This window comes from Bacillus rossius, chromosome 13 (assembly GCF_032445375.1).
Source record: "Bacillus rossius redtenbacheri isolate Brsri chromosome 13, Brsri_v3, whole genome shotgun sequence".
Taxonomy (NCBI): domain Eukaryota; kingdom Metazoa; phylum Arthropoda; class Insecta; order Phasmatodea; family Bacillidae; genus Bacillus; species Bacillus rossius.
Window position 1 is genome coordinate 29,385,623 of NC_086340.1, and position 23,378 is coordinate 29,409,000.

The following is a 23,378-nucleotide window of genomic DNA, read 5'->3' on the forward strand; positions in this document are numbered from 1 at the left end:
CACATACAGAAATTTTGGTACAGTATTTTAAAAGAGAATATGTTGTTTATCAGTTTATTTATCATGCTCAGTATTCTTTTAAAGAATTCTGTATTAAATTTTGTGTCAGTGTTATGTATTATAAGTTTGTTTGCAACATGAAAAACATGAAAACATATGAATTTGTTCATTGCCGAGGTTAGATGTTCACATATCATTGGCAAGTACTAAAAGACTTGCTCAAATTTTTATTTTTCATAATGAAATCTTTATATTTTATATGTACTTGGTTTTGATTACCTATAAAAAAATTTTAAAAAATTCTTCTTAATTCTTTGTGGAGGTACTGTAGCGTATAATTATAGTATATGTGGCTTTATTGCAACAAAGTTCATCCTTGTTGCACATTATTGTCTATTATTTACAGATAATGCTTAACTATAATAGCTTGTAATTTATTTTTGTCCTGCATTATACTACTAATATTACTGGTATGGTAAGTCCTGCTATTATATTGTCTTGTTGAATGTTTTACTATTAAGTCTATATTACGTCAAATCGTACTTTTTACTACGTCATTAAATGGTACAGTGATGTGATTAACCAAACATACTATGAATAGTTGGTCTCTAATTTCCACAAAAAGGTGACATCATTGGCGAAAGACAAATATTTCCAAACATGAAGTATGTTTGCATTTGAAGTAAGTTGAGCGTTGTTGATTGAAATGAAGACTTTTTTGTATTTACATTTTGTGGTTTAATATATAATGTTTTATTTGTAGTACTTGGAGGACCACAAAGATGTAGTGGAAATTGACATTGAAGAAATGGCTGATAGTTTGCAGAGGACATATCCTGGATATTTGAGAAGAGACAGAAAAGTATTCCAGGGACTTGTCGCTAAAGGTATGACTCAAGTCGTGTAATTTAGCTTTATCGATTAATTGCAGTCAATTCCTCAAATCTTCACACCTCTATATCCTGGACGACTCAGCGTTTTGGAGAGAAAAAATACATTAATTTTTCTGTCATTGCACAAACCACAGAGACTAAAAGTTGTGTGAATTACTGTATATTAAGGAAATTATGATAATTGTATCACATGAATTTTTTAATTAGGATGCAATTTTTGTTGCTGTCACCTGAATGTAGTTAGTACATGTTTTTATGTGTGGGCTGGACCTCCTTTGAGCAGGCTGCCGGCTAGGAGCGTGGAGACTGAAGCCTTGCTATGGCAAGGACATTGTATACAGCCCTAGAGCCCTTCTGGGTCTTCCTCATTAGTCAGCAGTCTTTCACTTTTCATGGAAACAGACTGGTTACTTATGTTTGAATACACCTAAACAGGCTGGTTAAACATTGGTACAATTTTTATTATCATCTTGAAGTTATAGTCCACACCTAGCATGTTTTCAACCAGCCATGTTTTTACAATATGGTCACTATAGTGCTTATTTTAATTTACAGATTAAAACAAAAAAAAAACTTTTTTCTCTTATAATAAAAACACACTAAAAGTATAATACATGTATGTCCTACAGCTGTACATTAGATTGTGATAGCAAACAGCTTTCAAGATGTTTGAACAAAAAGAAAATTTTCTGCACCTTTAAATATCAATATCAGATATTAAAAAAAAAATAACACCTTGAAAAATAATTTTGTGACACACAGTTACCTAGTACTAGAGTTGGCTGATTTCAACTACAATGGTTTGAAACACAGTTTAAACCATTGTTCAAACCAAGTAGTTTTTATAAAAAAAAATTTTAATCATTCATTTTTAAATATAATTTAATATGTTTAATGAAGGGTCTAATTCCACTCTATTAACAAAAGTTTGGTCTTTTTGTTTCTTGTAATTTACAGGAACAAAATATTGTATACTAATCAAGATCTTATTTAAATTATATGAATAAGTTGTAAATTATACAAAGCTAAATAATCCTCTCAAATTAAAAATATTAAATAGATAATTCAACACCCATTCTATGGAGAATCCTCCCCCTGTGGAAAAATACCCTTTCTGTGGTTAAGGCCCGAATTCAGAGTTGACCTTCGAAAGCGCATCCAACTCTCATTCATCTGGCACTCTCTCCACCTCTCATACTTCAAAAACGCCTTTCAAATGACTGCCAGCTGAAAGCTTGTTCCCATCCACTTTCAGTGAAGATCTGGCAACATGGCACAAAAATTTTCTTAGATCAAATACTTGGAGTGTGTGTGGAAAAGCGCCCTATTTCATTTTGATTGTCTTTTGTCTGCTCTCACGCTGACAATAATATTTTGTTTGGATTGGACACGAGGTTAGAGTTACCAGACACTGATAATAAAAAAGGAGGACATTCATCTCGCAAAAGGAGGACAATTCACTAAAAAGGAGGACAATACATTTTTCTTTTAAAGCCATGAATTAATTACAATGGAGTACGATATTTTACAATGTTTTGTCATTTAATACAGTTTCAGTATAAAGAATCAAACAAACTACGCATATACAGCATATTAAAAACACATGCTTCTGCATGTGCTGCTACCTGTCAAGCTGTCATAGAACTACTTACTAGTGGGATGACTCTGCGGACAGCGCGTGGTTTACTCAGAGTGTAACTGCAGGAATTATCTCACTTTATAAAAAAGCCGGACATTTTGGAGCATTAAGGAAAATCCGGCCGGACGCAAAAAAATACATAAAAAGGAGGACATGTCCTCCTTTTGCCGGACGTCTGGTAACCCTACACGAGGTTGAGAAATTTTCTTAAGATGGATACGTTGTCTAAAATTATAGTGTTTTCTCCAGATGAAAAAGTGTTTATTTTTGATCTCGTGAGAAAGCACAAAACCGTAATCGAAAAAAAACAAAAAATAAATGCAGTTTCTTACAGAGAAAAAAAAAATTGTGTTTCGAACACTTGATCCCGATAAAAATCAAACGGGTCTGCTAAATTTCTTATATACCTTCGCGGAACTGGATTTTCATTTTTAAGATCATCAAAAAATTCAAAAACCTCGTCAATGTGATTTGGAAATTCATCCAAATCTTCTGCCATCGCTACAAAACACGTGTCTGATGCACACTTTGCGAGCGAAACGATTTCTTTAAAAACACATTTTTAATTCCAAAACATATTTTACATATCTGCCATATGACAAAAATGTTTTAAACAATTACAAACATACATGAACACGTTTTTATGTGGGAATTATATATTAAAACCAACTGCTCCGCCAATTTTCAACTGAACAGGCATTCTAATGAGCTTCAGACCACATTCACTTTCAAGTGGTTGGCTCTCCTTATCCAGCAGTCAACCAACCACTGAAAAACTTCTCTGCCGAGCAGCTTCAATGGAAAAGCCTATTGGTGTGTGAATAACTGTCGAAAGAGCTCTCTGAATTTGGCCCTAAGTCCCAATCAAATGTGCAGATTTGCTGGACTTCAGTTTTTTGATGTTCTAACTTTACTGGTTCAACATGAGTGACAGAGAGCGGGATGTTTAAGCTTTCATTTGAAAATGCTGAGTACAAAAATAACTAACATAAAAAAAGGTTGGTTTAAACCTAAAAAACTGTTTTTTTTCCAACTTGACTCTTTTTTGGTTTTCATTTCAGTACAGTGTTTACTTTTTTCTATGGTTACATTTCACATTCAGTACATCAGTTCAAACAATATTGATCGGCATTGCTATGGTCCTGAAGACATTTTCACTGTATGTAATTTTTAAGCATAACATTTTCCTATGTGGATTTTTCACAATTTTTTTTCAGGTTTATTTTGAGACATTGTCTTCTTATCACCCACCTCCAGTTTGTTTCAATTTTTACGTGCCCCAAAAATTACACAAATATGTTAAATAACACACACACACCCTGCAACACTAATCTACTTGCTACAAAGAAACTTGCTCAGTGTTATCCCACTGACTCGCTAACTCTCCGCCAGCTGCGGAAGTCTAAATGTTCTCACTACTTGCTTGTCTCATTGATGTGTTTTGATTGTTCAGTGAAGGTTCACAATAAAGTTGAAAGTACAAAATTGTTTAGAAAATTAAAAATGTTGATGTTATTTCATTTAATATTAAACTTAAATCTTAAAATTGAAAAGTTTTAGAGCATCATGATTCTTGTTTAAAGATAACCTCTTGTGAGTAAATAAGTTTCTTTAGGCTGGTGTGATTGACTTTTAAGATAGTGACATCATGCTCACATACACAAGTCATTTACACTGCACTTTATTACACGTGAGTTTACTAAGTACTAAATATTCGTCGACGTAACAACTCTTGTGCGTTTGAGCCTGTTATTGCTTGCTTCGTGAGTGCCATATACAACGGACAACTACAGTGTGTTTATTTGGTCACGATTGGTTTCACTAGCAATAATATTTTAATTCACAAGTTATATTGTTTTCTATATTTTTTATTATTTTAATTTTAAATTAAGTAATAATTTCTTAAGTTACACTTCTTTAGGTGCATTATGAAAAAAATTATGAGCGTGATTTTACGATGTGTGCATGTAACAAAATTTTCATAGGCTACAAAAAAAAGCTACCTACAAATAAAAATTATATATGTGCTTATAAATCTTATACTTTAGTGATTGATGTTGAACACCCATCCATATCATTTAAAACTTTTATTTATTGTAATAGAAATTAGTTTATAAACTTTTTCAAGTGTATTTAATAAGTGAGGTTATGTTCCTGTATGCATAATTTATTTGCATTAAAAATTATTACTTTAATAATTAATAAATATAGTGTTATGTTTGGTTCCTTACCCAGTTGCCTTGTCTGGCCTTCAGCCCCAGCTGTTATCATGCCCTTCTCACAGTAATTTCAGGTAGAAGGGTTCAGATATTTGTTTATTGACATGTGTAGCAATTGTCTACAGTTTTTACACTAACTTTTGTTAGTCGTCATCCAGTTAAGTTAACATTTTGTCAACCTATGTTATGTTAAGACCATAACCAACTCCCTATCACCTATTAGTAAGTCTCTCATCATTGCTGTTTCTCTGTGTCGCGGCCGCGGCTGACTTATCAATAAAGCGTTTGCTTCAGCGAGAGGAACTGTGTCACAGCCGGGCTCCGTTGTGACTACCACTCAGAAAATGCCTTTTTTTTTTTGTGGCGGTGATATTAGAAATCTTAGGTCGGCAGCTGTGTTGACGAGATTCTCGTTCCCTTCCCCCTTATGCGACGGCAGCCTGGCCTGCGAATGAGATGCACTGTCTCACTATTTCGTGCTGACAACCTGTCGGCGCAGACGCCATAGCACGGTCAGCTTGCCCGTTGTCGTAACAACAGCTACTGCTTTTTTAAACTCAGTTATTTCTCACGTACACACATGCATTGATGCATTGTCACACTGCATTCCAGACATTGTTAAACAGATGTTGGGTGGTTAGTGCATAGTGTTCACATGCAGATTTACTTTATCAAATGGATTCTGTTTTTATTAGGCATATAATCCAACCTCACACACCTTTAATTCTCTTAACCAGTATTACTCTGCTTGTGGGCTTTTACCAATTGGTTTCTTGTACTCTTGGTTACATAATAATCCTTCCTAATTAATTTTGTGTTTTTTTTTGTAGCTTTTGGTGCCGTTGTGAAAGAATACGAACAAGAATCACACTTGGGTGATCAATTTACTGAAGACGGTGGTGATGATGATATTTCGTCAGTTGAAAGTGATTATGAGTCCTTACATGTAAGTAAACTAAATGTATTCCATGTGTGAAGAAAATGTGAAATTCTTTTTCTAATCTTCTGTGACAGCACTGTGTTGGCTGATGAACGTTTCTCTGTAAAGTAGTTACTATTAAGCTACTAAATTTCATGTAATTAAGTATTTTGTGTGCATTTATTAGATAAATATGAAATAGTTTCGTTCCCATCGTAGTTAAATCCAATTCCCAAAAAAAAACAAATATTTTTAACCACTGTTGATATAATTGGCAGGGCATGGCACGTTAAAGGGATACAAAAGTAGTGGTGGAGAATGTGTGAAGCATTGCCTTGGCAATTTAAAGGTGTGGTTATAGATGTGTATTGATAGACATATGCTGAGCATTTGTTTGGAGATGGTGATCAGAAGTGTTGGTGGCAATTAAAAAAAGGGAGGGGGGATGTATTTTGTAAAATACAAACTTACATACAAAATTGATGAGTTAAAGTTATGCCATGTGTCATGCTAATAGCCACCAGCAAAGTGGGAGTTCATAGGTTTCTTCCCTATGAAATGTAATAATGGAGTTTACTTATCAACAAAATATTCATATCACATCAAATTAACCAATTGAAATCACAAGGCAAGAATATTTTTTCAGTAATTTAAACTATTATAATTCAGGGAAACGACGTTGCAAAATTACCTGGTCTCTGTGTATATTTAGAGTCAGGTTCAGATGCCACATTGAAACCTTCATCTGCACTCTTTGTAATTATTTTTTTTTGCCATTACCTTCGTGATGCGAAATGTCAGACTTGATTGTATGCGTCAGTCAACAAACATGACTTAAATATTTTTTACCATTCTGTAATGGCTACTATTTATAAATTATTTAATTTATGGAAGATAATTAATTTTCTTTATATATGTCCATTTATTCAGCACAAAAACTCAGGGCTACAGAAAGTTCACTGTAGTGAACTGTTGGGAAAAGAACTTCGTTCTCACATCCAATATCGCAGCACTAAATCTAAGGATGGGCTAATCAAATCCTGAAATACCATCAAATCCTTAATATTCAAAGGATTCAAAATTCAAGGAAAAATATTTATAGAAAAATGTTAGAGGAAAGTCAATTAAAAAAAAAACCAACACTGATAACCTCTGAAGTTTACAAGGTCAATTGTGTTTTCATAGGTACCTATCCTGTTACCATTCCCCAAGAGTTGTACTTTTAAGATATAATTTATAAATATTGTCACGACCTTGACCTCCAAAGCTCGAAGTCAAGGTTGACAAACACATGCATACGCACATGCACTGGTCACAATATAATTACGATATAAGTATGTACAGTGTAAACTCTATATAACGACACTTAACGGACTGAGCATTTTTTGGCTTTATAGAGGTGGTCGTTAAATGGAGAGAAATAAAAGACATCATTTTACTATTCTATAATAATATGATGGGCCCCGAGACAGGCATATTAGTCTGGCGTTGTCTATAAAACCATGATAGCATCGCTTGATCCAGATTTTTGTATTGAGGTTTCTTTAATTTCTTAGCAGATTTTCCATTCTCCTCTGCTTGCAGAATTTTCTCTTTGTTTTTCCATATTGTAGACATGGTAGAGCGGCTGAATCCAAAGCGTCTTTCAACATCACTAATCTTTCCTCCCGCCTCTATTGAGTGTATTAATAAAACTTTTTCGTCAATGCACAAAAATTTTCATTTACTCGCCATGTTTACAGTTTGAAAGTCTGTAAGCAACTGCGATAATGATAACGTGTAACAACTTGACAAAAGTCTATTGACCGAGGTGAACATGTGCAAGTTAATCATACAAAAACCAAAGACAAAATTTCTTAGAATCTCCGGTACGTCAGTCGAAGTAAACACGTGCTAGATAATAAAACAGCAAAACAGCATACAAAAGAACGTACACAGCTGCAGTTCTCATCAACTTCGGCAATTTGATTTATAATGCTGTATTGTTGTCGTTAAATAGAGTGAGCGTGACGCTATATAGAGTGTATTATTGTAAAGAAAACAAGGAAAACCAACCAAAGTCAAGCAATTTCGACGTTTTAAGGAGTTTGTCGTTAAATCAGGTGACTTTATAAAGAGTTTACACTGTATATTGATTCTGGAAACTTAGTTCATGAATTCAATGTTAATACATGGTTAATATTTTTAATTTTTTTACATTATTTTAATTTAGACACTTCAGACCTAGATTCAGATTCTAGGGGTATATTCAAAGTACTTTTTGAGATTCGAATTTGAGAAAATCGGTATTTGACCCATTACTACTAAAAAAATATCGGTTTTGTGCCAAAATTGAACCATAATGACTTCTTACTAACGAACTAGTCATCTCTTTGGAAACACCATAGCAGTTTATAATGCAGGGATATCTTTCGTGATTGACTTCTTTTGAGTAGAAGTAAATAATTTTATATACATATTATTACAATTTTGAACTGAACTATTATTTTTATGTGTTTCTAGGAACGTGCAAGTAGCAGAGCTGGTGAGCAACAAACATCTCTCTACTTTCAGAGTTTACGGTAACTAGTTCTGTTCACTTTTATTAATAATCTTGCAAAATCTTCATGTAGGAATGTGTTAAATTTTTCTTTAAAGCCTCTGTGCTTAATATATATATGTTTAAATTTATTTTATAATATAAAGTTAGATTTTTTAATTTCAAGTTATTTATTATTGTTTACTGAATGGGATCAACTTTTGTATGTCTGAATTATTATTTTTTAAAAACTTAACTCATTTTATATTAAAAATGTCTTAATTTTTTGATAAACAAGTGTTAGGTTTAAAAATCAAATCTGAGAGCCTGGTCCATAATCACTAAAATATTTTCTGCAGTCGTGGCCGAGCGTTCATAGCCTACGGACGTGTTAGTGAGTGGCCCCCGGCCTATTTGATACATTTCATCTTATTGTCATCTGTATGATGTACATTCATAATTAATTTTTCACTTTTGAATCAAACTGTCATGTTCAAGTCACCACTGAAGAACTCTGTATCTAGTCAGACTGTCATTCATAGTCATCCCTCGACTGTAGACTTAAAATTGGATGTATTGAAGATGGAAGATACGATTAAAACGGTTGTTACCCTTTGTGCAAAGGTTGATGAATTGAAGAACTATAATACTATTCTCAAAACCTTCTTGATGGACTGTCGTTCTGAAACTGCAGATATTAAGAATGAACTGCGTGAAATCAAAAAAAGTTTGCTATTTCAAAGTGGTCATCTCTATAATATAAACCTGTAGCCAATTTGTCAAGAATTTGTCGAGCGCCTCGCAAGGTAAGAATGTGCCACGTGATGATGTTGCAACTATGGTTGTTGTGGGTAACAGCACCACTGACCGAAATTCAGCTCGCCATGAAAAGAACACCGTTGGTGATGGCGTCACCAGACACACAGTATACAGAGAGAAATTTCCTTGTGATAAAGTAGGATTTTCTAAATTCTGTGAGCTGCAGCTAAAATGGTGTGTCACAGGTGGTCAGCCAGGTACACATTCGGTTTGTGTTTGCTCAATACACCAGAATCCAAAACTTTACTTAAGTGCTACAAATATACGAAAATCAAAGCTAAAGGACCTTATCAATTTACTGGTATGTGATAGTGAAAACCTTGATTGCATGTTAAGAATATGTCCTAACTGTACAAATTCTGAAAAAATACAAGAATATGTAAGAAACTTTTTTACTGACTTTGATGATGAAGATGAAATTCAGTTTTCATTATGGGTAACTACTGATCGCAGCCTTTTACAAACTTTGTCCTTCCTTTATGTGAGTTTATTGATCTGCTTTTGAAGAAACTGGGAGCTTTAATACCACATTCATTGTCTCTAAACGGCAGTCGAACTATGTAAAACAAAGGAAAGAAAACATTCACCCAAATGAAATACAGTAGAGCACCCCTCAACCGTAATTCCCACAAACGGAACACCCGATATCCGGAACTAATTTTCCAAAAAAATTAAAACATTACAAAACATCTCCAAAACATTTCAGCACTGGAACAAGGCATTTTTGCTTTTGCCTGACTGTACATGTCTTGTAGGCGCGCGCACGCACGTCTGTCAGAGAGCTAATTATAGCCAGTCTTTCCCGCGCATTGTGTAAATACACCACTTGTTTTTGCATCGGACGTGAATTACTATAAAGATGTTTATGCTATAAGTAGTTTTATTGTTTTACTATGTCAAGTAAACAGAGAATTCCGGCCGGCCCGAGAGTATGTACACCGACTCCCACTATACACGCTGACACACGTGATAGCAAGTAACATTTACTTCCAACGTGTGATGCTTTCAGTTTGTAGACAATAATTTAGTGTACAAATATGTATTATGTACATATTTATACGTTAATGTATGGTTAAACAGTCTACATTTACCTGAATTTCTCTATCTCTGTGTTTTTAAACGAGATGCTTGAAGTGTTATTCTTGTGTATGTGAAATGTAAACTGTGCGTGGCATTGACTATACACTCTCCAGGAAGTGTGAATCACTAGCATGTCAACACAGAAGTAACACAACACTGCAGCTGTAGTCCTACTACCTCCCCCGAACCCTCTTCATCATCCTCTTCGCTCACGCACACACCCACCCACAGAGATAAGAAACACCCGCTTGCCAGCTTGCTAGAATGAAGGTAATTCAACCAACCCGGAGTTTTATGACCCGGCACGTTTTGAAAACAGTACGTATGTAGATCTACATATTTTTTATTGTATGGTTTTATAACTGTGGAAAATATTTACAGTACAACTTTGGCTATACATATACGTAAGTTAATATGTGCAGCATGTAATGGCTTCTTTCTTTGCCTCCCTACCGCAACTCCCCTTACCCGGAATTTTTCCATAACCGGAATAGACCTCCCCCCAATGATTCCGGTTGAGCGGAGAGGTGGGTTGTTACAGCAATTTTCGGTATCTGCTCCAACCTGTTACTGATACAGTAATGAACTGCTTACAAGTAGCTGATACTTCTGTATCAGCTAAGCAGTAGCACAGTAGCGGTCCTAGGAAGCAACAAGGTATCAGCATTCTCGTTAAAGGTTACACATCCTCCGTGCCGTCATCACCAGCGTAAAAAGGTATCAGTTTTCTCGTTCTATATTCTTTGTAGTTGTAAAAAGGTATCAGTTTTCTCATTCTACATTTTCGTAGTCAAAAAAAGATATTGGTGTTCTCTTTCCACGCCTTTCGTAATCGGAGTCTTCAATCTTTGCAAGGAGCACGTACTGCGCACTGAGCGTACTTTGATAAGAAGCCTAAGATGTACATCAAGTTCTGTCCCTGCCCGAACACGCCCGAATATTCACCTTCGGCCAACCTCGGGATTTGTTTTATTTTTGCGCAGGAAAAATGAATTCAAATATTAAAAGTGGTCAGTTAGGTTAGCTACATTAAAACACTATGGACGGTTAGTTAAGTTAGTATAGCTACATTAAAATAAACAGAGAAATATAAATTTATATAAATAAACCCGAGGTTGGCCGAAGGTGACTATTCGGGCGTGTTCGGGCAGGGACAGAACTTGATGTAAATCTTAGGCTTCCCCTCCCCTACATTCTTTCCCTTCTTTATCCCTTATTCATCGTGCCGCTCCCTCCCCTTTCACAAGCTCCGCCCAAGTGACCGTCATCTGCGATCGGGTTCTGCGCATGTTGGCCGTGGTGTTGCTCCAGGCGAATTCTACACTGATACTAAAGTCCTTGATACTTGAATAGTGTACTTGTTTGTAGTACTTGATACAGGCATGTATCAGTTACAAAGTAGCTTACTGATACTCTGCAACCCACCTCTAGCGTTGAGGGGTGCTCTACTGTACTAGTTTTCATGGACTTTGCAGTATTTTTTTGTTGTCCAGATGAAATTCAGTCATACACATTACATCCAATCATTCTGTACTTCAGAAAGGATGGAGAAACATGTAATGTCTTTGTGCTTTATCTCAGATTACCTAAACCATGATGATCTCTTTGTATATGAGGTTCAAAGAAGATTGAGCTTTATTAATTCATGAAGAATTCCTAAACATTTATCGAGTGGAGTATATCACAGACGGTAGTGCAGCAAAATACAAGAATTTTAAAAGTTTGGCCAACCTCTGCTATCACTTGGAAAATTTTGATTTTAAAGCTTCTTGGACCTTTCCTGCAACATGCCGTGGTAAAACAGCTTGTGATGGTGTGGAGAATGTGTTAAAAGAACAGTATCTAGAGTGAGCTTGCACAGACCGTTTAAAGATCAAATTTTCACAACTGAGCAGATGTTCCAATTTTGCAATGAAAAACTTTTCAAAACTAAGTTTCAGCTGATCATAGAAGATGACGTTCACGCAGTGGAAGAAAAGCCTAAGTGTTTCTCAGAGTTCACAACTGTGCCTGGAACAAGGTCCTTGCACTATTTCATCCCACTATCTACAACTATAATAGCAGCTAAGCAAATTAGCTCTGATGAGAATTTTTCATTAGAGTACTCTGACTGAAAAAAAAGTGAGACCTCAAAATTAAAAATAAATTTGTATGTGTGTTCAGTTTTATGATGATAAGTGTTATATTGGGTTAGTGCTTGAAAAAGAAGATGAAGATGCAATGATTAATTTATATGCATCCACACTGGCCAGCTAAATTATTTTACTGGCCAGAACATCGTAATTATGGCCAGGAAGATTCATGCTGGGTGCCATCAGTCTACATTATTTGCACTGTTGATGTTCCGGAACTTGAGACTCAGTTTGGAAGGGTGCATTATAAACTGACATCCATGAGAGAGAAAAATTACATCAAAATGGTCAAAATGGAATCAGCTTCTTAATAGATTACATTGATAAAGAACTTAAAAGAATTGCCTACTTCAGGTATGTACAACATCATGTGACACCGGTATTGTAAAAAAATGCAGTTTTCATGAGCACAGCTTGCGGGCCTAACTTTAACTGCTGTAATTTTATTATATTTATATAAACCTATGTACTGTATGTATGCACAGTTAAAAAAATCATATCCACCAACACATTTCTTTAGGTGTGGTGAGGTTGAGAAGGTAAATATCCAAAAAATTATTTCACCATTTTGTAGCAAATTTTGTGCTCTTCCTAGTGGTACCAAGCTCCTAATTGTAAAGATTAATAGAAAAAAGTTACAATAGGATTACTGAACGGATGTTTACATTTTTGGTAATTCATTTTTTCCCATTTCTAACATAAATTGCACGTACTGGGCATTTAATTACATTTTATGAGTGATATTTGAAATCTACGTAAAATGCTGAATAAGTATGGTGAATTTCACGATTCTACATTAATAACCGTTATTACAAATGTAAGTTGAAGCAAGATGTGTCACTCGACTTTGGTTGCGGATTAAAAAAATTCCACCAAACAGAGGGAAACTTGGAAGAACTTTAAATTCCAAACTAAGGCCAATATTCCAAAAATTAAAAATTTGGGTGCTTATATTTGTGTGAAGATACCACATACCAAATCTAAGATGGTGGTGTGGACAATGTGTATCTTGACTGGATGATCTGGCATGCATGTTTTATTTGCTGATGATCTGAAGATATTTTCTATTATTAATACTTTAAATGATTGTATTCACCTTCAAAGGGACATCAGTTCAATTAATTACTGGTGTTAATTTAATGTGGTAACACTTGACGTTAACATCAATAAAACAAAAATTATTTATTTTACTAGGAAATATAAGCTTATACTTTTTCAAAAACGTTTTCTGTAAAAGTTCTTTGTATTTTCTTATATGCTAAATTGTTTTTTCACCAACATGTTAATTATCTAATCTCTAGTTCAAGAAGAACTTTTACTTATTATGCGACCAATCATGAATCAATTCTTTCTCTTTTTTTCTCAATAAGATCAAATCTTGAATATTGTTCTGTAGTTTGGAATTCTATGTGAGAATATTGAAAGAATACAAACTAAACTTATTAATTTATGAAGCTTAAGCATTTCTCTTCACCGTTATTACTTCTCTCTTAGATCGTAGAGCTAGCCGTTTGTTGTCTACCTTATACCCAATCGCAAGTATAACAATCAGTCAATCAAAAGAACAATGTCATTTGCAGATTACTCTCTAATTTTAATATACTTGAACTCTTAACAAGCAAACTTGTGCAGTAAATTACATATAATCATATCTCAATAGTTCTTATCAATTATTCTTGCAATGTTTATTTAATTTTATTGATAAATTTATTGGTAGATTCTTGTTTTTTTATTATGTGTCTCATTTTACTGTTTGTGTGCCTGTATGATTTTATTTGTATACTTTGTGTAAATTATATATATGTGTTTGTCGGGGCTGGTGCAAGGTAAATTGGCGCCCTAGGCGAAAAACCTTAATGCCCCCCCCCCCCCCCCTGGCCGGACACCCCAAAAAAAATTTTCCTTGCTTCAAAATACATCACGTAAGCCTAAGATTTTGTCAACAATCAAATGTAAGCAGGCTTGTGTTTTTTTTTACTTTTTTACTTATTACAAATCATAAACCGGTCACTGTGGACTTTAAATAATTACTTACATCAATAAAAACTTTCCAAACTGTAACAAAAATCCATTTTCATTTAGTTTCAATAATCGTTAAACATATTATATGAGCTGTTATGTGTCGTGCTGCGCCGCCCCCAGCTACTTGGTGCCCTGGGCGGTTGCCTAGTTCGCCTATATGGACGCGCCGGCCGTGGTGTTTGTTTGTATTTGTTCTGATTTGCCTGGTCTCTGCAGGTATGTTACGCTCTTTCCTTGCATATGTTGGCCAACTGCGGTTATGCCTACCTGTTGGATTCTCCTCAGCTGAATCTTTCTGCCAATGTGCTTCAGCGACCAGTGTCCTTGTCTGTATTTGTCTTGCCCATCGCTAAAGCCCTCGGCTGTTGGTGGGCATGTGACAGTTACAAATAAATAAATAAAATAATACTTTTTTACTCCTTAATAAAACTTTATTAGAGTTTCGTGTGTTTTAAAATAGTGATTCTAAAGTATTTGTGTCTTATGTTTGTGTTTAGAGAATCTAAAGGTGAAAAAGAATTGATTAATATAAGTAGTGATGAAGATGAACCTGTTGATAAAGACACAAGCAAAGATATCCGACAGACTTTATTCAAAAATAACATGCCAAATATTACCATTGTGCCTATCAAGTCTAGGGTAAGTTGAACATATAATGGTGTTTATTATTTTATATTATATAGTACTAATCACTTATATATACTGAAATTGTTCATGTATCAACAGATACTTGCTAATAAAGGATGTACATAATTAGTTGAAAAATGCTCACAGTTTTTACATATAATTTTAAACTCAAGCAAGACTGCTTATGAATGCTCCCAGAGATTTGCCGTATTGCAAATTGCTAAAGTAATAAATTGTCAGTATTGTAATAAATAGTTAAATAAATCAAAATAAGTAAGTCCTAAATACCCACTAAATAAATTTAAATCGATAATTGAGTGATCTTAAGCTTTACTAGGGGAAACCCTCACTTGGCATAATCATGCAAGAGGTATTTACTCCTTTTATTTTATCTTAACTGAAAAAAATCTTTCTTTTACCAGGATCTTAAATGTCTAGGTTCAGCACCCAGTACAGGATGGCTGGTGAAAGATTAGATTCGTGGACTTACTTAAAAATAAATAATACTAGTTTAAAAAAAAACACATTTATTTTAAATAACAGTTCTACACATCAATCTTTTAGTTTCATTTACAGGGATTAGCTGAAAATAAGGTTCTTTGAATATTGTCTTTGTTAACCAATTACTTATCTTAGCAGCCAATGTAAAGAAAGAGGGTATCAAATTCTTTATAAGACTTTATTGTTAGGGCTGTGCGAATGTGACTTTTTCAATGCGAATCAAATGTGAATCAAATAATTGCAAATATTAGCGAATAGCGAATAATTTGCGAATATTTTCTAATTAAGTTCTAGGTATAAATCTGAATAATTACAGTCAAAATTTGGCATATTATAAATTGTTGTTTAAAAAAGTAATGTTCTTTAGCTTTATATACATTTTTATTACTCAAGTAACATGTAAATTTTTATCTATCTTCTAATGGTTTAGTAATAAAACACAATCAGTGATGTAGAAATGTCTTTATAAAAAGCCAAGCCTACACCTTGCCATCAACTTTACGTAAATTGCAGTGCAAAAGATCAATTCCTTTAGATGTTCTGGATCCAGGCATTGCCTCTTGGAAGTGACAATGTTCCCAAAAGCAGAAAAACAACTTTCTAAACTTCATTTCTTCTTCTGAAAATTAAAAAAAAAAAAAAAAAAAAAAAAAAAAAGAGTTTATGAAAGTAAACAGATCTTCGATGTATCAGTTTTATTCTCGGCAATAAACAGTCAAGCGATTACCAATCGATATATCGAAAAGTTGTTTATTACAACTGCTCGTAAGCATGGTCAATATTCAGTACTCAGAGTCTTTTGGAATCAAACGTGTCAAGGCAAAATAATTTTTAATGAATTTGGTTTATCTTGTCTTTTTAATTTTATCTAATTATTTACGTAACATTCTCTGTAGTTTAAAAAGCAATTGCGCTGGAGCAATTCTAGCAACACAATTCTCTGGCCATGGGCCGCTCTGCTGGCCATCAACACAAACGGACACGTTTTCTTTTTTGCTGTAGCCATGATGGCCGCTGTATTTACTTTTCTATCGTTAAAAAAAATTCTTTAGATTTGTATTAGTAAAATTAATAGAATGGTGACCAAAGAGTATGTGTGCATTAGTTTTTAAAGATGAAAACTGATGTGCTGGCATTGTTTTAAATAGTTTTACACTTTAATATGGCACAAACATGGCTCGCCCGAAAATTGTGCTAAGGACAACTGGATATAATAAATTAATTATGCTACACATCACGCAAAGTTTGCAGTAAAATCGTAAGCATTTATGATAATTTTCATGCTACATTGGCTTTAATTGTTCTCAGTATGTTCATTTACCTATTATAAAATTTGATGTAAGTAAAGGTCCGCTTACAGTTTTTTTTTCTTCCATTAAGTCTCTCGGAAAATGATTTCTCGAGGTTCAACATACTATTGTATCACACGTTTTGTCAAAAAAAAAAAGTAATATAGTAGAATCCCGCTGATGCGACCCCTTACGGTTTCCGGAAAAACTGACTTATAAACGGAATGGTCGCAATAGAGAATTCGGGCCATTCCCCCCCCCCCCCCCCCCCCCCCATCAAATATATCAAAATACATAAAAAAAATCACCTTTGTTCGCATAGATTTCATATTCAAATAGTCTATGGTGTAAAAATGACAACTTTTTAAATTCATATTACACCTCGGACTCGCATACCCTGAACAATGGGTTCCGATAAATACTAGCGCTAAGTGAATTCGCGTCACGCGAGAGTTCGGCTATGCTACCCGGCTGGTGGTTATTTTCGTTCAAAACGTGGCGAAGGAACTTGTGTGGATCAGGTAGAAAACATTCGGCTATAAACAAAAGATATAAGAACAATGCTATCCTGAAATGCTGTGACATGTTTTTGGAGTAGATAATCACAGCGACAGACCGATGCCGTCAGCGATGTTTATTTTGACAGCTCAAGCAATTATCTTTTCCACGTACCTTCGCAGCGTAAAAAAAAAAGAATAAAAACACGTTGGAATGCAGTTGGAAAAGTAACTACACCAATCCCTCACTTAGCACGACTAATTCGTTCCTAAAAATGTTCGTGTTAATCGAAATCGCGTATTCTGAAGCATTAGTCCCCATAAATATAAGGCTAAATTATTTAATGTGTTCCAAGATGTGTAGGGAAGTAATCTTTACATAATATAAATGCGTAGAATAATACTTGAAAATGCATATGTCATATCATTTATCTTTTTAAGCCTACCACCGAATACGTTAGATAAAGAAAACATGGCACAGTGTAACGGGAGATAAGTGGTAACATGTTTACCGTCAGTCCGCAGGTTGGCTTGCCCGCCCAGGCGTGACCTTCAACACGCGCGCGCGTCTGTCTGCCTGCTGTTGCAAGCAGCTGGATCCTTTGTTATTACGTTTAAAACTTAACAAAATTAAAACACTTTTATGAAATTAAGAACCGGTTTTATATAACTTTAAAACACACAGCCATATGTAAACATTTAATTTGTAATGCACACCTCTTATAAAAGCGGCTATGTAAACAAATCAGTTAACAGATAAACAGATTTAGATTTTCCCTAGAGCACAAACATAACATTAAAATACGGGTACACTCCCTATTTAACGCGGTTGTCGGGGGACATAACTTTTACCCGCATTGTTGCATAACCGGGATGTTTCGATGTGACCAAGGTCAAAAGGCATAAAACACCGCCTGTGTTCTAATAGGTCGGCAAGCACGCACAGTATAGACGGCCCGCCTTTGTGCGGACTTTGCATCCGCAGTTTCCACTAAACACGGGTGAAAAAATAAAAATAATAAATTTTAAAGATAAATATTAAATGTTGAATTGTTTTTATTTTTCCGCGTGCCGCGCACAGTTTGTCGCACGGCCTACGAGCGCGCCAAACGCCGCCAAACACACGTGCGGCACACAAGCTGCTGCCAGTCTCGTGGTGTCAGCCACAGTATCTGCTTCGTCAGTGTCCGTAAAAAAGTAAGTGCAGTGTGTGCGGTTACACACGATTCTGTGGTCAAAGTCTTCTAAAAAGAAAGGCCGTAGTGATACTTCAAACCGAATATGAATCGCAAAGTACCGAGTTTGATTGACAAAATAAAAATTCTAGATTTACTTACAGATAGCTTGTCTTTTGTAGAAGCAGGCCGCAGATACAGGAAAAAAACGATTCTAGCATTCGTACAATAAAAAATAAAGAATCGTCTATCGTGTCAAGTGGTTAAACTTTATTATCCATGCTTACAGTAAATTATAAATGGTCACATGTGGGAAACAAAAATTGCGCCAATTTAATTTTAGCGCAATCAGTGACGCCGTATTAAAAACCGTGTTAAACTTTGTCTTTACTTATTTCACCAAACGCTGTGTCGAGTTGCTGAGTGTGTGTGGCTCGGATCGGCAAGTGTTATATTCCCCAGCCTCTGTTTAAAGGTCGGGAGACCGCTACACATAAACATTTCCGGGACTTGTTTACTACCTCACGGCAAAAGTGGTACAGTATGGTTCACGTAAATATTGGACCACTGGGAATTCCTGGGCAAAGATTAAAAATACGCTAACCGATTTACTTTACTATTTAATGTTAAAACATTATACCAAAGTAAAAAGATGAACTTGTATAATACAATGAATTACCCAATAATATTACGTCTGTAGGTTTAAGTTGTAACAAAACATTTATTTACAGATGTCCAGTAAAGTACCAATTAAGATTCTGGAGTGGAATTTTAAACACCGGACTACCTGATTTTGCCTTGTACGCAGCGATGCTGCTCAGTCAAGTGACTCATGCTCTGCCTGTGTGCTGCGTGAACACATTCCCTCCCCCACTCCCCCTGGTGTTTCTGCCCGCTCTAATCTCTACCTCTCTCCATGTTCTCGGCTAGCCTCTCCTTACCCAGCGCTTGCCGACAACCAAGCCTATCCAACATCAATCCCCAGCCGAGTCACGCTGGATAATGTCGCTGGACGGTGGGCTTTATCAGGTCCCCTGTCCGATGCTTCATTTGTGAGATAAAGCGACGTTAAGAACTAGTGTTTCAGAAAATATCACTGGGCTGGATTGGACCATAATTTGAAAACCCTACAAGATAGAGGAATAATGTACGGAGATATCTTGTTTAGAATTTTACTGCGGACATTTTCTACGCCTAGGCTTTTTTCTGCCCGATGCTTAGTTTGTTAGTTACAACGCAAAATTATCCTAATCGGCTGTCAACCATTTATTCCATTATTATTATTCATTTCTGACTGGGGGACATGGTTTGACCCGCGATATACCCGATTCCGCGATCAATCGGGGCGCGATATACCGGGAGTTTACTGTATGTACAATATGTACATATACAAAACATAAAAGTTAGTTAAATATTATCTGGGGTGAAATTAACACTATCATCTTGCTTTTTTTTAAAAAAACGTGTCCAATTTCATCTGCTTTGGTTTCTGTACGGTACGGCCTGGTCTGCAGCCGGGCATCAACGGTAGGGCCTGGTCTGCGGCCGGGCATCAACAGTACGGCCCGGTGTTTGTTTATCTGCGTGCGCATCTCTTTCCCCTCGCATTCCAAACCACTCTTCCCCCCTCGAATTCCATACCTGACGTCGCGTCGTTTCCGAGATTTTTTTTAGCCTGTGGCGATTTCGTGCTAACTGAAATTTACAGACGTGCTATTCGAGACTAGGGCAGTAAAATTTACATTGTGCTAACTGAATTCGCATTAAGTGAAGACGTGCTATGCGAGGGATTGGTGTATGCTGTAAAATAAATATATTTACGGCCCTGCTAATTTTTTCTATTCAATAAAATTCGAGGCATTAGTGATTTTTCAGCAGAAACTGCTGTGTGACTAATAAACAAATTGTATCATAATAGCTTAAACTTATAAAGTATTTATTAACGGCGAAGGACAGTCTTATAAGCCCATAAAAATATTTATTTGACCGAGAATGGACTATACAACCTGGCTTTTGTCGCACACAGTGCGGGTGGGAAGGAGGATGCTGACAGTTTCTCACGCAGAAGATTGAAATAAGAGAGGGAATGTGTTGAAATGTTTGTTGAAAAAAGGGGGGTGGGGGGGTTTACATGGTTTGTGGCTCTGGGAGGGATGAGCCTTGAAGAATTAGCAGGGGATGGAGAGGTAAGCGTCACGTCATGTATGACGTCAAGCCGCCGTTACCGCCAGCCTGGCCGGACGAGTTTCTTATGCTCTCACAGAAGCTACCACAGTGGCTTTTCGTGCGGGGGGGGGGGGGGGGGGGGTAAGATAACATGACAGCTGAGACGGCTTTTCGTGCGAGTGGACGCGCCGAGCTCGGCTAGACACTGCCGCGTGGACTTTCTAGAGGGGTGGTATCTATTTGTAGCCGTCTTTTGTATGCCTGCCTGCTTACAGTACAGCTCTCGCCAAGATAAACGTGAACACATAGCGCCAAACAAAGTGTAACAGACTTGTTTTTCAGCCGATTTTACTCAAATTTTCGACTTTCTCTGCTCAAATTTTTCACGGTTTCTCAAAAAAACGGTCGTATAAATGGAATGGACGCATCAGAGGGGGGTTGCATCGGCAGGATTCTACAATAGATTCAAAAACTTTCAAATATTTGAAAATTTCAAATACCTAATTTGGTTTCAAATGTGAATTGAATCAAATATTTGATTCGCACTAATATTTGCAATTTCGAGTATTCGCACACCCCTATTTATTGTAACTTAACACAATATTGAAGTCAAATAAATTCATAAACCTCAGCATTGAGGGACTTACTCAAAAACAGGTGATCCAAGGCATCTCCGACTCCCGGCCTCTTCAAAATCGCACACTTGTTACCTGTGGGGAGGGGGGGGGAAGGATGGACACAGCCTCCCCCCGGAGCGAGCGTAGCAGACTTACAGCTAACTGACTCGCTGCCAAGGGTGCCGGTGCCACGAGCTCTCGCTTGAAAACCTCGCCGTCCCCCTTTCAAGAGGCTTGTCAAACAGTGCACAAGCCCTGAGGGACAGAGCCACCGCGCCTTGTCACGGAGCGACCCAGGAACGTAGCACGGGGCCACGCCGGGTGTGTCTCTTACATCGGGATCTGCGGCTTTTGCACAACAACCACCCGTGTTTGCCACATGCCCTCGTCACCGAGTTGCCCCACTGCGTGGCTGGTGTGATCCCACACCCATCCCGCACCAAGAAAGACAGAAATGTAAAGTCGGTTACACCGAAAAATGCTGGAATGCGACAATATGAAATGACACAAATTCTAATTATATATTGTTACGATTTACTGCGGGTTCATAAAGGATAGCCCAATTAAAGTTTTTTATCAAACACAGTTTTATTTATTGCCACTACTCATGTCACTTAAAAAATTAATCTAAAATGGCAAATAATTAATTACACTTAAAGAAAGGTCTGTTCCTCAGTCACTCGTTCCACACACCTCGCTGGGCCGCATCTCTGGCGCAACTCTCGCCGCAGCACCCCTCGTGGTCCTCCGTCGCAGGACTCTGTCGCCGCACTCCGCCGCCGCCGTCACACTTCCCCTTCGCCGAGATCCCACTCGACGCCTCGCTTGGAACTTCGCCGCGCCCGCGACACTTTAGCCCGGAACTGAACTCTTCGCCCTGGAACCTTCGTCCAGGGACTTCGCCACTCTATCGCCCGGAAACTCCGCTGCGGGAAAACTCCCGACTTCACTCTGAACTCTCTGCTCAGACCCAAACTGACTCTCTCGAGGCCGCCGTCCTCGTTTTATCTATCAGCCGCAATTTCTGGAACTCACGAGAGCGGCCGGGGCCTGTCGCGTCACTCCGAGCCGTCCAGACGGCAGAAATCTCTCGAAAACAACGTGTCGGCGGCTCGCGCAACTCCCAGCTGTCCGGTGTCAGTTACGTGTCAAAGGCAGGGCGCCGCGCGGGGAGTGCGGAGGGCTGGAGGGAGATAAAGCAGCGACCCAGGTGCGCACGGCACATCTCATGTTACGGCGTGCACCTGCGCGTGACGTGGCCTTGCTAACGTTCATAACAATATAATTAAATGCAATTGGAACTTTTCCTCTCATTAAAGTGAACTTATGTCTTTGAATTTAATCTAACTGTTAATTGCCAAACATGTGTGTCAAAGTAACAACACTGAATAACACATATTAATAAAACCACAAGATGATTAAAAAGGTAACCTACCGGTCATAGAATCATCAGGATAATTGTAACACAACAAACTGAGGTTTTTTTTTCTGTCTCAATATTTTCTTGATGGAGTTATAAATTTTCAGGAGACGGCATGATGTGACTTGGTTGAAGCCCAAAATATTGTGGAAATAGTTCTTGATAACGTCGGATGATGGTTAGCAAATATGAATTAGAGTCTGTCGCTAAACAGTCACTTCCATAAAAAAAGAGGTAATTTAAAACTGTTTTCACACTGCAAACACTACACTTCAGCCAATGTTTTGGGCATCTTACCAACAGGGCACAAAGATGAACTGAAGGGGGGAAAATTTCACTCAGTTACCTTGTAATCATGCAGATGTGGCCACTCCTTGGTGTAAAGTTACAAGCCTTACAGAAGAAGGAATGTAATTTTTTATTTTTTGCAGAGAACCCTTGTTTATTTTATATTTGTTTCTCTTCGCTTCTTTAGTATTTAAATGTTCTGGCTGTTATTTGCATGTCTTTATTTGTGGCATAATTTTCCAAATCCTGTATGTAAATTTATAGAAACTTATTTTAGGCTAATTTTCTTTTAAAATGCCATTTTTTTAATTTGAGAGAGTATCCCAGAAAGGGGGTATTTATATAAGCTGATTGTAGTGATATTTGTGTATTTTCTCAGTTGTTTATGACAACTGCAATTATATCACTACACAATTTGTGACAATTAGGAATTGACTTCCTGTAAGAGTCCTGGGCTTTTTTTTCCTACTTCTCGTTCATTCAAAAATGTTGAAAATTTATTTTACTGAACTAATAGTACTGATTTACAGTACTTGGCAAGTGTACTCAAATATATA

At 36.6% G+C, this 23,378-nt stretch overlaps 1 protein-coding gene across 2 annotated transcripts in view; it reads left to right on the plus strand.

Moving 5' to 3' along the window:
- LOC134538417 (nuclear valosin-containing protein-like) overlaps nucleotides 1–23,378 on the plus strand; it is a 73,419-nt gene that overhangs the window by 5,108 nt on the left and 44,933 nt on the right. For both annotated transcript variants that reach the window (XM_063379720.1, XM_063379721.1), the window contains exons 2-5: nucleotides 764–887; nucleotides 5,582–5,697; nucleotides 8,173–8,231; nucleotides 14,739–14,880. In XM_063379720.1, the coding sequence (XP_063235790.1) occupies nucleotides 764–887; nucleotides 5,582–5,697; nucleotides 8,173–8,231; nucleotides 14,739–14,880 (441 nt within the window). The remainder of the gene's footprint in view (nucleotides 1–763; nucleotides 888–5,581; nucleotides 5,698–8,172; nucleotides 8,232–14,738; nucleotides 14,881–23,378) is intronic.